Source organism: Rana temporaria, chromosome 12 (assembly GCF_905171775.1).
Source record: "Rana temporaria chromosome 12, aRanTem1.1, whole genome shotgun sequence".
Classification (NCBI taxonomy): Eukaryota; Metazoa; Chordata; class Amphibia; order Anura; family Ranidae; genus Rana; species Rana temporaria.
This window is the reverse complement of record NC_053500.1, coordinates 124,874,995-124,892,808: the sequence shown is the minus strand read 5'-3', so window position 1 is coordinate 124,892,808 and position 17,814 is coordinate 124,874,995. Positions and strand designations below refer to the sequence as shown.

Genomic DNA, 17,814 nt, shown 5'->3' with positions numbered 1-17,814 from the left:
GGCCAAAAGATTATTACCGTATTTATCGCGGTATAACGCGCTCCCGTGTATACAGCGCACCCCTAAAGTTGCCACGAATCGTGTGGAAAAAAAGTTTTTTTGTACTTACAGTTTTGGTGTCTTGCGCGGCGTCCATCGGCGGCCTCGTCGGGTCCGGCGTCCGTCTGCAGCTTCGGGTGTCCTCTTTGTCGGGTCTGGCATCCGTCTGCGGCTTCGGGTGTCCTCTTCGTCGGGTCCCAGCGTCCTTCTGCGGCTTCGGGTGTCCTCTTCGTCGGGTCCGGCGTCCTTCTGCGGCGTCCTCACCGCTCGTTTCCCGCGCCTAGTTTGAATACTGCGCCGACATATACCGAGCGCAGTACACTCGTGTATCGTCGGGCAGGCTCGGCAACTCTCGCGCTAACGTCCTGTATGCTCAGGACGTCTGCGTGTGAGGCGCCGAGACTGCCCGAAGATACATGAGTGTACGCTCGGTATATGCCGGCGCAGTATTCAAACTCGTGGCGGAAAAGCGGGTATCGGCGTATATGGCGCACCCACGATTCTGCCCTGATTTTCAGGGCAAAATAGTGCGCGTATACGCCGATAAATACGGTAAAACATTTTTTTTTTTTACAAATAAATATGTTTAAAGTGTTGGGTGCATTTGTATAGCGCCCCCCTGGAGTCAATACTTTGTAGAACCTCCTTTCACTGCAATTACAGCTGCAAGTCTTTTTGGGGGTGTCTCTACCAGCTTTGCCCATCTAGAGAGGGACATTTTTACCCTTTGCAAAATAGCTCAAGCTCTGTCAGATTGGATGGAGAGCGTCTGTGAACAGCAATTTTCAAGTCTTGCCACAGATTCTCAATTGGATTTAGGTCTGGACTTTGACTGGGACATTCTAACATGTACCATTTATTAAATATAAATATATATATATATATATATATATATATATATATATATATATATATATATATTTATTACAGACAGAAGAACAGGAAGTGAGGATTTCTCAGAAGAAATAAGGACATTTAAAAGCAAAATGGAAGGATGAGGTAAGTGAAGGAGGACTGCACTAAGGTAAAGGAAGCTATTTAGGGGGGAAAAAAATTGTACCTTTACAACCCCTTTAATTACCGTATTTATCGGCGTATACCGCGCACTTTTTTGCCCTGAAAATCAGGGCAAAATTGCGGGTGCGCGATATATGGCGATACCCGCTTTCCCGCGCTGAGTTTGACTACTGCGCCGGCATATACCGAGCGCAGTACACTTGTGTATAGTCGGGCAGTCTCCGCTCCTCCCGCGCTCACGTCCTGGACGTACAGGACGTGAGCGCGACAGTAGCCAAGCCTGCCCGAGTGTACTGCGCTCGGTATATGCTGGCGCAGTATTCAAACTCGGCGCGGGAAAGCTGGAAACGAGCGAGGAGGACGCCGTAGAAGGACGCCGGACCCGACTAAGAGAACACCCGAAGCCGCAGACGGACGCCGGAAACGACGAGGCCGCCGATGGACGCCGCGCAAGACACCAAAACTGTAAGTACAAAATCCTTTTTTCCACAGGAATTTCTGGCCAACTTTAGGGGTGCGCGCTATACCCCAATAAATACAGTATTAATATAAAGGTAAAAAACATAAAACTAACAGACAGGCAACTATCACAATGAAGGTAACTGACAAAACATATTACGCGTCTCCATTCATAATTCCTCCTCCTGATTGGGTTTTTCTACAGATTAGCGAGTTCTGGAATCCGTCACATGGCCCTTCTTATTGTGCCAAATGCCTGACCTTTCCGCACTCTTCCTAGGCACACATCATGCTCCACATCCACAATTCTGGGTGACCTTCAAACCCACGGACTTTAAACACAAATTTCACATCGGAAAAAATCATCATAAAGAAAAAACACACTGCAATTTATTCATTTTCAACAAGTAGTGTATAAAATAGAGAAAAAAAAAATACTGGCTTGCCAACTGAAGCAAAAATAAGAAAACATGGAAAATTGTAACTGTTGTGTGCCTGATTTAAAAACACAATATATACAATATTATATATATATATTCAGTAACATCTGGGCTTTAGGGTCCGTTGTTTCCTGGAAGTTGAAGGAATACCTGAAAATCAGGTTGAAAAAATGACATGGCCCCCTATATAAGGATACTAACAAAGAAAAAACTCTTCCCAAATACGTAATTCAGTTTTGTATTTAGTCCTTTTTACTTTTTTTAGCCTTTTTTTTGTGATTGTGAACTTTGTAGGATCATCTCTTTCCAAATGCAAGTAGACCTCCTCTGTTGGTAGTCAATATACTTTAATAAAAAGCAATAAAGGTGTTTTTTTTTAACATTCATGCATGTTGGCCATTTACTTTGTAGTAGTGTGAACTACAGATAGGTAATGCAGAAACATGGACTGCATAATAAAATAATGGGAAAGCCTTTTTTTGTTATGCTACTGAAAATACTATTGAAAAGTTATCTGCATTGCTCATAATAACCATCAAGTCAAACTCCTACGGGTAAAAAATGACAGCTGGCATAGGAATGGCTCCTATGAACAACTCCTGGCTCGGCCACTGGGCACCATTCAACCTGGAAGGACATCTTGTGGCAAAAAAGTAGTACTGCAAGCGGCTACAAATTAAATGCAAGTCCTGCATCCTTAAAGGTAAATGTTTTTTCACCTTAAAGTGGAAGTAAACCCTCCTATTGTTTTCAGCCAAGGAAGCTGCCATCTTGGCCTCTGTTTAATCTGCAACTGCCACAATGCTGCACATGTGATCAGTTATGAAACCAGCCATTGGATGGTTTGACAGTTTGGTTGAGAGCACAAGCAAATGTGACATCTAGCATTTCCGGCATGCCGGGAATGTTAACTGTTTTTTTAAACTATCAAATAGATGGGGTTACTTCCGCTTTAAGGCCCCTTTCAGACTGGGGCGGGAGCCGCGGTGGCAGTATAACGCCGCTAAAAATAGCGGCGTAATACCGCCGGGATTGCCGCGGGAATCGGCCGCTAGCGGTGCTGTATTAACCCCCCACTAGCGGCCAATAAAGGGTTAATACCGCCCACAATGCGCCTCTATAGAGGCGCATTGCCGCGGTTTACCATTGTTTTCAATGGGAAGGAGCAGTATACATGCCGCTCCTCTCACCGCTCCAAAGATGCCGCTGACAGGAGATTTTTTTTCTCTCCCGCCAGCGCATCGCCTCAGTGTGAAAGCCCTCCGGCTTTCACATTGAGGAGGCAGTGAAGGAGTTTTTCAGGCGGTATAGCAGCGCTATTTTTAGCGCTGTACCGCCTGAAAAACTCCTCAGTGTGAAAGGGGTCTAATGCATCCTATGTATGAAAGGTGTAAAGGTAAGGTGAAGGTGTAAGGTGAAAATACATTCAACAGCACCGCCCCCCCCCATTTTACTTACCTGACCCCTCGAAAGTCCCACGCTCAACCCCGTCATTCCTCTTCGGTTCCCAGCCTGGCCGTTGATTGGCTAGGTTGGACGGATTGATAGCAGCGCAGCCATTGGCTGGCACTGCTGTCAATCACATCCAATGACGCTATGCCGCCGCTGAATCACGGGAGCGCGCCCGCAAGAGCTTTCCACCATGCGAGCTCGCTCGCATGAAGGTGGAAAGCTCTTGCGGAGGGGGAGCCGTGAGAGGCTGCCGAGGGACCCCAGAAGACGTGGATCGGGGCCACTGTGTGCAAAACGAGCTGCACAGTGGAGGAAAGTATAACATGTTGTTTTTTTATCTTTAGTGTCGCTTTAACTGCTTTTTTTTTTTTTTGTACATTGCCTTGGGGACTATTTTATATAAGAAAAAAAATACTGTCCTGCGTTGGACTTTAAACGTTCAGAGACCTTTGATGTAAAAGGCCTTTTGTTCATAATCAGGCTCATTCACATAGGCAGCAAAGTGCACAGTGCATTATCCATAGCACCAAAAATAATTCACATTACAGACGGTAGACCGCATATTACTGAAGTTACAAGATTCTGATTGGCTACCGTGGTATTCCACTTCGCACTTTTTGCTATTTTATTAAACAAACCTTTATGCATTCAAATATATACAATGGACCATATTAGCGTTATGACAGGCCAGGTGAGATGTGAAAAGTGTGATGAGTCCGGCTGAGGTTATCAGAAATGACAGCAGGGGGCGACCTCCTTCACCTCTTCTTCTTGGTCTCTTTCTTCTGCTTTTTACCAGCCGTCACAGTGGCCAGCTTGGGTTTTCTCAACACATCTGTGCTTTTTACCTCCGAAGCATCAGGTTCCTGGTGAGGGGGATGAAAACAATTAAGGTTCTTGCATATGGGCAACAAAAATGTTTTTAGGTTTTCAGGCATTTTTTACGGATTTGAATGCAAATCATTGGTTTCAATGGCCCAGATTCAAGAAGCAATTGCGCCTGTGTAACCATAGGTTACGCAGCGCAATTGCTTACTTGCTCCGGCGTTACGAATGCTCCTGATTCAGGAACATCGTAACGCCGACTGCAGCCTAAAATCTGCGTGGCATAAGGCTCTTATGCCACGCAGATTTTAGGCTGCATTCTTGCGTTGACCGCTAGGGGGCGCTCCCATTGTGATCAGCGTATAGTATGCAAATTGCATATTAACACAGATTCACAATTGTTGCGCGGGCCCTGCGTACGCAAGTTACGTCGTTTCCGTACGGCGTGCTTAGCGTAAGGCTGCTCCTGCTAATAGCAGACACAGCCAATGCTAAGGATACCCGTCGTTCCCGTGTCGCGACGTTCGAATTTTTCATCGTTTGCGTAAGTGAATCGTGAATGGCGCTGGACGCCATTCACGTTCACTTTAAAGCAAATTAATTCCTTGCGACGTCATTTGCCGCAATGCACGTCCGGAAAATTTTCCGACGGAGCATGCGCTTTACGATCGGCGCGGGAACGCGCCTAATTTAAATGATTCCCGCCCCCGGCGGGATCATTTACATTGCGCGCGCTTACGCCGGGCAATTTTGCCGGCGCGCCCTCGCAATTTACGGAGCTACTGCTCCGTGAGGGCAGCGGCGCAAATTTGCGGGGGCACAGGGCAAAATCGTTGCCCTGTGCCTCCGCAAAAAAAGAGCAAATCTCTTTGAATCTGGGCCCATGGACCTGTCCATACAGGTGCATAAGGGCAGATTTACACTCATGGTAGCCCTTTTAAGAGCAATCTGCAGAGAATTGCTTTTCAGAGGGTGCGTGATAGATGGCGAGGTGATAGGTCATCTCCTCACTGCCCGTTTTACCCTCTAGAAGCCCACAGCCCTGCAAGTGCAGCTCCGTTTACTTAAAGGTTCTGTTTTTTAAATGCCAAACATGTCATACTTACCTGCTCTGTGCATTGGTTTTGCACAGAGCAGCCCTGATCCTCTTCTGGGGTCCCCCGCCGGTGCTCCTGGCCCCTCCCCCTTGCCCAGTATCCCCCAAGAGCAAGCCGCTTGCTATGGGAGCACCGGTGTGTGCGCTCGCTCCCAAGCCCTGCCCTATGCATCCATAAGACACATAGGCCCAGATTCTCAAAGGAGATACGACGGCGTATCTCTGAGTCTGAGCTGTCGTATCTATGCGCCTGATTCATAGAATCAGTTACGCATAGATTTGTATTAGATCCGACCGGCGTAAGTCTCTTACGCCGTCGGATCTTAACTGCATATTTACGCTGGCCGCTAGGGGCGTGTCTGCTGATTTACGCCTAGAAATATGTAAATCAGCTAGATAGGCGAATTCACGAACGTACGCCCGGCCGACGCAGTACAGATACGCCGTTTACGTTAGGCTTTTCCCTGCGTAAAGTTACCCCTGCTATATGAGGCGTACATGCGGAGTACCAATGTTAAGTATGGACGTCGTTCCCGTGTCGAATTTTGAAAATTTGACGTCATTTGCGTAAGTCGTCCGTGAATGGGGCTGGACGTAATTTACGTTCACGTCGAAACCAATACGTCCTTGCGGCGTACTTTGACGCAAAGCACACTGGGATATTCCACGGACAGGGCATGCGCCGTTCGTGAAAAACGTCAATCACGTCGGTTCACAAGTTATTTACATAAAACACGCCCCCCTGTTCCACATTTGAATTAGGCGGGCTTACACCGGCCTATTTACGCTACGCCGCCGCAACTTACGGAGCAAGTGCTTTGAGAATACTGCACTTGCCCGTGTAAGTTGCGGAGGCGTAACGTAAATAGGATACGCTACGCCGGAACAAAGATACGCTCTTCTACGAGAATCTGGCCCATAGGGGGCAAATCCACTGTGCACTACAAGAGCACTTGGAAGTGCACTCGCTGTAGATCTGAGAGGTACACGCAAGGAAAACAAAAAACAGCATTTTTGCTTGCGCATGATTGGAAGATTAAAGTCAGCAGAGCTTCCCCTCATTTCAGATGTTTCCTTCAGATCAAAAACATTGAATTTATGCTTTAAAAAAAATTGTTTACTTCCACCCTAGACCGGAAATCATGACGTTGCTCTGGTCCTCCTAGATCACGTGTGTCGAACAGAAAGCCCGTGGGCTGAATCCGGCCCTCCAGGCCATTTCATGCCTCTCCTGCAGCCCCATCTCTGCTCCCACCTTGTCTCAGCAGTTGGCAGCAGAGAGGACAGAACTCCTCTACCAGATCCTGCGCTTCTCTATGCAGCGGCAGAAAGGCTTTTTTCTGCCCCCCACCATCTCAGCAGTCGTTAGCAGAGAGCAGGACAGAACTCCTACAGATCCTGGTCCAGCCACAGCAAACCCTCGTCTCCGCCTCGCCTGAGCCCTCCTCTGGTCTTCCTCCAGACCCTGCACTTTTTGTTTCTCAGCTCCGCCCCCAGCTTCTTCCCGGCAGCAGTGCAAAGTAAGGGGGTGCACTGTGATGTAAGGGAGGGTGGGAGACACTTGACACGACACTGATAATGAGGGGGGGGGGCTCTTAATAACTTCTGATATAAGGGGTGCTTTGGATATTCAGTCTTACAGATAAAATGGGCCCTTTGAGGGCAACCATAATGCTGATTTGGCCCTCGATGAAATGGAGTTTGACGCCCGTCCTAGATCATAGAGGTGATATGGTCTCTCCTCATCTCTGTGACCAGCTACCGGAATTATTTCCTGGACTCTCCGGTAAGAACAGTAAGCTGGAGAAACACTGGTGAGCAGTGGGAGGAGGGGGACGACCCTTCCCACTACTTCTAAAAGCGATCCAGCGGCTAATTAGCCACTCAGAATGCTTTTATAAAAAAGACAACCGGGGGTTGAAAAAAATAAAAAAATACCGGGGTTATGGCTGATAGCTTCAGCCACAACCCTGGTAAACCACTTCAAAGACACAACGTATATATACACCGTATTTTCCGGCATATAAGATGACTTTTTGGATGCAAAAAAATGCATCCAAAGTCGGGGGTCGTCTTATACGCCGGTGACAGTCTCCGTCTGCTGCGAGCGTACATGATTTAAAAGCCGCGAGCGTACATGATTTAAAAGCTGCGAGCGTCAATGATTTAAAAGCCGCTCCTTCTCCTCAGTGTCCTGTGATAGGCGGAACACAAATTTTTCCAGCAGCGCCTCTGTTCTGTGTTCCTCCTATCACAGATGCCTTCTCATCCTCGGACGAGAGGACGTCTGTGATAGGCGGAACACAGAACAGAGGCGCTGCTGGAAAAATTTGTGTTCCGCCTATCACAGGACAGTCTGAGGAGAAGGCGCGGCTTTCAAATCATGGACGCTCGCAGCAGATGGAGACTGTCACCGCCTGCAAGTCAGAATCAGCAAAATGTGAGTGATGGCACTGTTGGCACAGTGGGGGAAAGTGATGGCACAGTGGGGGGAAAGTGGGGGGCAAGTGGTGGCACAGTGGGGGGCAAGTGATGGCACAGTGGGGGCAAGTGATGGCACAGTGGGGGCAAGTGATGTAATGGCACAGTGGGGGCAAGTAATGTAATGGCACAGTGAGGCATGTAATGTAATGGCACAGTGAGGCATGTAATGTAATGGCACAGTGAGATTTGAAAAAGCCTGTTTCTGTCAGCGGTTCTGGCTCCCCCTCAGCTTCCAGAAAGACTAGTAGGAAGGGGGTCGTCTTATATGGCGAGTATATCCCAAAACCAACATTTTTCATGGAAAATTAGGGGGTCATCTTATACGCCGGCAAATATGGTACGCATTGCGGTTTTGAAGTGGATAGACTGTCTCTGAATTGAATAGGTGTCTGGCAGCACCTCCCTGAATTTATGATAGCTGCTTATCCTCCAATAGGGTCCAGAAACCTTGGGCAGCCCTCGATTTTCTTTTAGTTGAGTGCCCTACATCTCTGAACAGCATCCTAAAAAAAAAAAAATTAGACATAGTTTGATTACTTCTAAAACCTCTCACCGTGTCCTGTGACTTGCTTCCGGGGAATATAACGGCCAGGATGCAGATGAGCTGAAAGATCGCTCCGCAGAACAGTCCATAGCGGAGTAAGATCTCTAGAAAGCTGGCTTCCGGAATGTCTGGGGGTGAGAGATCCAGAGACTCTGCCATCCTTATTGGACTTGTAACCTGCAACCACACAATCACTATTAAAATGAATATATATGCCAGCGCCAGGCGACAATTCAATCATGCCCAAATGCCCTATGCAAGATAGATGTGTAGAAATCTGGGGGACCTCCATTACACACAAAAGTCAAGGTACCCGGCACCAAGCCTCCTGGCACAGGGCTTCCTGTTTCCGGTCCAAGAATTTTTTTTATTTTTTTTAACATACTGCAGTCTAAAAACCTTCCACTTTTAGAACCACTTTCAGCTTTATACTATCTGCATTTAAAAATACAATAAAAGCGGAGTTCCACCCAAAAGTGGAACTTCTGCTTTAAAAGGGGAGTTCCAGTCATTTTTAATGTTTATTAAAGCGGAGGTTCACCCTAAAAACATTTTTCTAACATTACATTGTGCTCACTTCCAACATTGACAGTATGCTGATTTTTATTTTTTTTGCTGTACATACCGTCGTATAGCTATCCCCTCCCCGGCTACTGGCTCCCGCGGGAGTGGGCGTTCCTATGCAGAGGCTAAGTGATTGACGTGATGACAAAAACTTCCCCCCGGCGCATAAGGCGCGTCACAAGTTTCCGAAAGAAGCCGAACTGCAAGTCGGCTCTATACGGCGCCTGCACACCGACGTTCGGCTTCTTTCGGAAACTGGTGACGCGCTGTATGCGCCGGGGGGAAGTTTTTGTCATCACGTCAATCACTTAGCCTCTGCATAGGAACGCCCACTCCCGCGGGAGCCAGTACCCAGAAGCCGGGGGGGGGAAATAGCTATACAACGGTATGTACAGCAAAAAAAAAAAAAAAATCAGCATACTGTCAATGTTGGAAGTGAACACAATGTAATGTTAGAAAAATGTTTTTAGGGTGAACCTCCGCTTTAAAAGTCAGCAGCTACAAAAAGTGTAGCTGCTGGCTTTTAATAAACATACACTTACCTGCTCCACGTTCCAGCGATGCGCCGGGGGTCCCCTCCTCTCCCCCCCTCTCCGACCGGCGTCTTCATTCTAAGTGTGGGCACCCGGCCGTGACAGCTTTCGGCTTCACGGCCGGGCACCCATTGCACATGCGTGAGCGGCACTGCGCCATCCGATTGGACAGGCGATCGCCTGGGACCTGTCACGTGTCCCAGGCGATCGCCTACAGGGAGGGGCTGCCAAAAGGCGATCTGACGTATCACCTTAGCAGCCCCTCGGCGGAAGGAGGAAGTGGGACAGGAAGTCCCACTCCTCCTGAAGCCCCCCTCCCAAAAAAATTACATGGAGTGGATTAAGCGGAAGTTCCACTTTTGGGTGGAACTCCGCTTTAAAGGGGTTGTAATCACCTCGCTGTCACTGCCCCCCCAACCCGAGCCCCCGCCGTTGTACTTACCTGAGACCCAAATCTCTGCGGGCGCGATTACGATTTTTCGTACTACAAAAGCTGGATGTGCAGACTATAAAATTTTCATCGTACGTGAACTCAACTTCCGATTTTCGTATAATTAGTGCGGTTTTCGTCAGAAATACAAATCGGAAGAGCAAGACTAATGCCGCGTACACACGATTTGAATTTCCGATGAAAAAATAAATAAAAAATATGATGGACTTTTGTGTGGGCCCCATCGGACTTTTTTTCCGTCGGTGTTTACAAATAGAACATGTCTTATTTTTTTTGCGATGGAAAAAAAAAAAACATAGGGAATTCCGATTGTCTGTGTGCAACTCCGACAGAGAAAAAACCCATGCATCAAGTCGACGCATGCTCGGAAGCATTACATTTTATTTTTCTCAGCTCATCATAGTGTTTTACGTCACCGCGTTTTGGACTGACAGTGTGTATGCAAGACAGCTTGAACAGAATTCCGACGAAAAAATTCTATTGGGTTTTAGGCCATCGGAAATTCCGATCGTGTGTACGGGGCATAAGCATGATCGGAAACTAAAGAATACACACAAAACTATTCGCGCCGAGTATGCAAATTAGCTAGATACGGCGATCCACGAACGTACGTCCGGCGCATTTTTTTACGTCATTTGCGTTCGGCTTTTTCCGGCGTATAGTTGCCAATGTTAAGTATGGCCGTCGTTCCCGGGTCGAATTTTAAAAATGTTATGTCGTTTGCGTAAGTAGTTCGCGAATAGGGATTTGCGTAGAATGACGTCACCGTCGTAAGCATTGGCTTGTTCCGGTTTAATTTCGAGCATGCGCACTGGGATACCCCCAAGGACGGCGCATGCGCCGTTCAAAAAAAAACGTTGTTTACGTCGGGTCACGACGTATTTACATAAAACACGCCCCCATTACATCGAATTGAATTGCGCGCCCTTACGCCGCCAAAGATACACTACGCCGCCGTAACTTACGGCGCGTATTCTTTGAGGATTCGAAAATAAAAAAGTAAGTTACGGCGGCGTAGTGTATCTTAGATACGCTACGCCCGACGCCGATCTGCCCCGATGAGATTATCGGACAAATAATCGTTCATTTTTTTTTTAATGCTAATCTCACGTCGAATCTGATGAGTTTACTAAAGTCACAAAAAATTCTCGTACGACAAAGAAAAAAAAATCGGAGGTGATGTCATGTGTTGTAATGCATTTGTACTGCATTTTCGAACGACAGTTGTACTGGTTAAACGAAAATCGTACGATCTGGCATCGTACGGAAAGAAATTCCGTGCATGTCCGATGGAATAATATCGGATGAACTGTCGTGATCGGCTCTCGAAAGCTCTGTACTAACGATCCGATTATCGTACGATTGCTTTGAAAGCGGCATTTTTCGTACGATTTTCGGATCGTGTGTACGGGGCTTTAGAAGAAAATCCGATCGTGTGTACGGGGCTTTGGTCTGAAAATCATTCTGTTCGGCAGGAAGCGGATGACGTTCGCTGTGTGTGTAGCGCAGTTGGTAAACCAGCATCCAATCAGTGCATGCAGCCAATAATCATAGGACTGATCTGTGTATTCTGGCGGGGGAGGGGGGCCTCACTGTCAGAATACAATAGCATTGTGTGTGTGTTGATAGTGGGGGGGGGGCAGAATTTTTTTTGTACAGTGCACTGTTTGAACCAAAAAGAAAAGTGTATAGAGAGAAGGAAAGTAGAAGAAAGAGAAGGAGAGAAGAGGGGATAGAAAGGAAGAGAGAATGTAAGAAGGATGAGGAGGGAAGAAGAGTGGACTGTTCTCATGGAGTGTTGTGTCTCTTACGGACAGAAGGGGGCGCACTATCCGCTCTGACACAATGGGATTGTGAGGAGATCGGTATATAATGGGGTGCTGTGTATGGACAGATCTCACTTACACACAACGATCAGACGCCTCTGGACCCCGGATCGGACGCTTCCCACTGTCAGGAAGTGATGCGACTCCCTCCTCCCCCCTCGGCTCTAGTGCTCAGTATATTTATGTCCCCAGTTCCGCCATTTTCCTGTAGCCTTTTTTTTTTATTTCCTCCTAGAGAACTTAGCTGTTCCCGATCTCCATGAAGATGGCCGCTTCCTTCAAAATTGGGTTCTCGGTTAAATTTGTCGAACTGCCTAGGTCAGTGATGGCGAACCTTGGCACCCCAGATGTTTTGGAACTACATTTCCCATGATCCTTATGCACTCTGCAGTGCAGTGGAGCATCATGGGAAATGTAGTTCCAAAACATCTGGGGTGCCGAGGTTCGCCATCACTGGCCTAGGTGGTATGGACCGCCCAGCCCTGCGGTGCAGTGCCCGGATGATGAGGGGCCCCTCGGCTGAGGGACAGCAGTCTGCATGTTCCCCGACACTGCCAGCGCTCCGCTTTCCTGCACTTCAACACTTGTCCTCTAGGTGGCGCTGTGCGCCGTGCAATCTGCTGCTAGGAGACAGCCGACTAAACAACCCGCCCACCGAGATGTCCTCATTATATGATGTGTGGAGGGCACAATGTATTGTCACACACTGTATTCTCACACAATGTACAACAGGAGGAGTGGCGGGAATTGCATAACTAAATTCTGAACGAGAACGCTGATTACTGAGCCCCTCCTATGTCCCCAGTACTGCCGATACTGACCATACACTGCAATGTACAGACAGGGCTGGGGGCTGGGCCCTTTCCTCATAGGAGGTGCAGGCAAACTTTACTGGCCTCCTATTGGTTGTCAGTTCCCAGGCACCTCCCTCTCCCCCCACCAATGCCCCCATCCCACCTCCCCTGAGCAACAATGTCCTTACCCCCCCCCCTTCCCGAGCATCGGTACCCCTTCCTTCCCTCAGTACTAATATTCCTGTCTCTCCACTGAGCAATAATGAGCCCCCCACGGAGCACCAGTGTCCTTACCTCCCCTCCCGAGCATCGATATCCCCCCTTCCCTCAGTATCAATGTCCTTACCCTCCGATCATCGATACCCCCTCCTTCCCTCAGTACCAAAGTCCTTACCCCCCTTCCTGAGCATCGGTACCCCCCTCCTCCCCTGAGTACCAATGTTCCTGTCTCTCCACTGCGCAATAATAAGCCCCCCCCCCCACAGAGCACCAATGTCCTTACCTCCCCTCCCCGAGCATCGATATCCCCCCTTCCCTCAGTATCAATGTCCTTACCCTCCGATCATCGATACCCCCTCCTTCCCTCAGTACCAAAGTCCTTACCCCCCTTCCTGAGCATCGGTACCCCCCTCCTCCCCTGAGTACCAATGTTCCTGTCTCTCCACTGCGCAATAATAAGCCCCCCCCACAGAGCACCAATGTCCTTACCTCCCCTCCCCGAGCATCGATATCCCCCCTTCCCTCAGTATCAATGTCCTTACTAGGGTTGTCCAGATACCGATACCAGTATCGGTATCGGGACCGATACCGAGTATTTGCGGGAGTACTCGTACTCGCGCAAATACCCCCGATACCTAAATAGAATACTTTCCCCCCCGCCGCTGCCGCCGCATCGCGCCGCCGCATCGAGGGACATGGCTAGAGGGACATTGCTGCATATGTGAGGGACATGGCTAGAGGGACATTGCTGCATATGTGAGGGACATGGCTGCATATGTGAGGGACATGGCTAGAGGGACATGGCTGCATATGTGAGGGACATGGCTAGAGGGACATTGCTGCATATGTGAGGGACATGGCTAGAGGGACATGGCTGCATATGTGAGGGACATGGCTGCATATGTGAGGGACATGGCTAGAGGGACATGGCTGCATATGTGAGGGACATGGCCAGAGGGACATGGCTGCATATGTGAGGGACATGGCTGCATATGTGAGGGACATGGCTAGAGGGACATTGCTGCATATGTGAGGGACATGGCTAGAGGGACATGGCTGCATATGTGAGGGACATGGCTGCATATGTGAGGGACATGGCTAGAGGGACATGGCTGCATATGTGAGGGACATGGCTAGAGGGACATGGCTGCATATGTGAGGGACATGGCTAGAGGGACATGGCTGCATATGTGAGGGACATGGCTAGAGGGACATGGCTGCATATGTGGGGGGACATGGCTGCATATGGGGGGGACATGGCTGCATTTGGGGACACATTTAAAAAAAGTATCGGTATTCGGTATCGGCGACTACTTGAAAAAAAGTATCGGTACTTGTACTCGGTCCTAAAAAAGTGGTATCGGGACAACCCTAGTCCTTACCCTCCGATCATCGATACCCCCTCCTTCCCTCAGTACCAAAGTCCTTACCCCCCTTCCTGAGCATCGGTATCCCCCTCCTCCCCTGAGTACCAATGTTCCTGTCTCTCCACTGCGCAATAATAAGCCCCCCCCCCCACAGAGCACCAATGTCCTTATCCCCCCGATCATTAATACCCCCTTCCTTCTCTCAGTACCAATGTCCTTACCCACCACCCATTCCCAAGCATCAGTATCCATCTACTCCCCTGAGTACCAATGTTCCTGTCTCTCCACTGCGCAAAAATAAGCCCCCCCCCCACAGAGCACCAATGTCCTTACCCCCCCCCCCGGATCATTGATACCCCCTTCCTTCTCTCAGTACCAATGTCCTTACCCACCCATTCCCAAGCATCAGTATCCATCTCCTCCCCTGAGTACCAATGTTCCTGTCTCTCCACTGCGCAATAATAAGCCCCCCCCCCCCCCCCCCACAGAGCACCAATGTCCTTACCCCCCGGATCATTGATACCCCCTTCCTTCTCTCAGTACCAATGTCCTTACCCACCCATTCCCAAGCATAAGTATCCATCTACTCCCCTGAGTACCAATGTTCCCGTCTCTCCACTGCGCAAAAATAAGCCCCCCCCCACAGAGCACCAATGTCCTTAACCCCCCCCCCCCCCCTTCTTCCCTCAGTACCAATATTCCTGTCTCCCACTGAGCAATAATGAGCCCCCCACAGAGCATCAATGTCTTTACCCCCCCCCCCCCCCGAGCATCGACACCCCTCCTCCTTCCTTCAGTACCAATGTCCTTACCCCCCCCCCCACTAATCATCAATACCCCCCTCCTTCCCTCCCCAATCAGGGCACTGATTATCGGTGTAAATGTGCCTGCCAAAATTGCTGGTTACTGGCTCTCCTTACCTTATGGTGTGACAACACATAAGGAAAGTACTGTCGATACCCGGCAAGTCTGTTTACAATGTGATCATCTGTGATTGGACACAGCTGATCACATGGTAAAGAGCCATCAAATTCACATGACAGGAGAGTGTGGCCCTCAATGGAACCGGTTCACACAGCTCCAGGGCGGCCGCGGTCTGCATTGGAAAAAGGTCCTGTGCGTCTTTGGCTCAGTTTCAGGTGTGAATTTAGGCAGAAAATTCGCATCTGATTGGTACCAGAATCGGTGTAAAGGAGCGCACCGGACCCCAATTGTGGGACCCGCGGGCGCATCATTTTTTTACCTTATTGCATATCAACCCCTGTAATGCTCACTCCACAGCCATCCAGACAAGGGGGACTTGATTTGAAGTCCTTCACTGCCATAGTGCAGCTAACTCCGAAATCAGCTTTTATCTGATTTCTGACCAATGAAATGTGTCTCATTTAATTTTGATGCAGCTAATGCCCCATAATATGGAGAAAAAGTCACTGACAAGTAAGTGATTGTTGTCATTTTAAAGTGACTCTCTCCCCATTCACACCACAGTGTTTTGTAGCATGAAGCTCCAAAACACTGGAGGAGAAAAAAAAAATCAATATTTCTCTATGGAGTTGATTCACATGTCCACTCCAATTCGCCTGAAGCTCAACAAAAAGGTCTAGAGATTTTTTTTGTAGCTCAAATTGGGCAGATTTGCGCATTTTTATTACCATAGAAATTAAAGGAAACGCGCCGATTGCGTGTTTTTGTGCGCATTTTTGTTTTTTCTGTGCATATTTTTGCACAATTTTCTGCTCAAATCAAAACATAGAAAAAAAAAACTAGTAAAAATATATAAATAAATAAATGTAAAATAAAACACAAATAACTAAAAATCACCATAAATACAGTGAATAATATGTAATAATACATAAATATATAAAAATTAACCCCTAACCTTAAAACAAATTAAATAAATTAATAATAATAAAAATTAAATAAGAATAAATAACCACTCCCCCAAATATATATATATTTAGTAATAATGATGATAATAATAAAGTATTATTATTATTATTATTATTATTATTATTGATAATAATAATGTATTTATTTTGTGATGGGTTAGGATGGTTAATTATTATTAGTATTATTATTATTATTATTATTATTATTATTATTATTATTATTATTTTAAGGTTAGGGGTTAATTATTTATTATTACATACTTATTATTTATTGTATTTATTTATTTTTTCTGTATTTATTTTACATTTATTTATTTATTATTATTAGTAGTAATAGTAGTAGTATTAAAGCGGAGGTCCGCCCACTGCTGCAGAAATTAAAAACCAGCAACTACACATACTGTAGCTGCTGACTTTTAATAATAGGACACTTACCTGTCCTGGAGTCCAGCGATGTCGGCACCGCAGCTGATGTTTCCATCAGGTGTCGGGTGCTGCTACCACCATTGCAGGTAAGGGAACTCGGCAGTGTAACCTTATGGCTTCACACCGGGAACCCTACTGCGCATGCGCGAGGCTCTGCTCCTTTCTCCTACTGGCCCAGCGACAGTGGGAGGAGGGGGAGGGAGGTGGGAGCCGGGAGGTGATGTCAATAGCCACGGCCTTGGCTCCCGGAAGTAAGAACAGGATGCTTGTCAAAGACAGGCATCCTGTCCCCCCGAAAGGTGCCAAATGTGGCACTGAAGGGGGGAGGAGACAAACCCCATTCCCTAATCCTAACCTAACCTTAAAGTGGAGTTCCACCCAAAACGCTTTTCGGCTCCCCCCCCCCCCCCTCCGGTGTCACATTTGGCACCTTTCAAGGGGGAGCAGATACCTGTGTAATACAGGTATTTGCTTCCACCTCTGGGCATAGATACCCGCGGGTGGCGCGGGTATCTACGCCACTTCCTTCGTCCCCCCACTGTCTTCTGGGAGACACACAGGTCCCAGAAGACAGCAGGGACCAGTGAAATTGTGCAGCACGAGTCGTGCATGCACAGTAGGGAGCCAGGAAGTCAAACCGCAAGGCTTCACTTCCTGATTCCCTCACTAAAGATGGCGGTGGCAGCACCCGAGAGCCGAGTGATAGATCGGCTTCGGGTGCCGACATCGTGGGAGCCCTGGACAGGTAAGTGTCCATATATTAAAAGTCAGCAGCTTCAGTATTTGTAGCTGCTGACTTTAAAAAAATAAATAAAAATTGTCAGACCTCCGCTTTAACTCTTACCCCTCACTCTTTTTACCAGACAAGAAACATTAAGTGGGCTGTATACGGTTTTTACTGGCAGAAAAAATATGTTTTACTATCCAACATTAAAACAACAAGGGCAGAAGATTTAATAGATGGAAAGTTGAATAAAGATGGCTGAAGGTCCGCTTTAAGAATACATACTTGAAAATAATTTTCTTCTTTGTATCCAGAGTTTAGTGTCACTTTAAGTGTGCACCTGCTCCATCTATTGGGCATTCTTGAGTACTACATGCAGCATATTTAGTATCAGACTGAAGTAGGTGTTAACGGCCAAAGCAACAGGTCCCTTTTCTTGGTCCTGGTTCTGTCCTTGGTTTACTGATAACTTTGTCACCACATAACTCTAGACTGCCTGTGTTGTGCTCAGCCTGGTTCTTGAGGGATTAGATGTGGTTGCTGCATCAGTTTTCTTTTTTTTTTGACAATTGTGACAGATTGCCCTCCAAGCACAGCAGTCATCCTTTTCATCTATTATTCTCGCATCTAAGCCGAGCTCCAGAGGTGGCTCTTTAATTAGGCAA

The 17,814-nt window shown here is 47.6% G+C and overlaps 1 protein-coding gene across 1 annotated transcript; it reads right to left on the bottom strand.

Moving 5' to 3' along the window:
* Nucleotides 1-3,765: 3,765 nt before the first annotated feature.
* On the bottom strand, nt 3,766-12,003 carry MANBAL (mannosidase beta like). The gene is made up of 3 exons (XM_040330542.1): nt 11,810-12,003; nt 8,366-8,533; nt 3,766-4,273 (listed from the first exon to the last, which is right to left on the bottom strand). Exons 2-3 carry the CDS (start codon nt 8,513-8,515, stop codon nt 4,166-4,168), a joined length of 258 nt encoding a protein of 85 aa, XP_040186476.1. The 5' UTR covers nt 8,516-8,533; nt 11,810-12,003; the 3' UTR covers nt 3,766-4,165.
* Nucleotides 12,004-17,814: the final 5,811 nt, after the last annotated feature.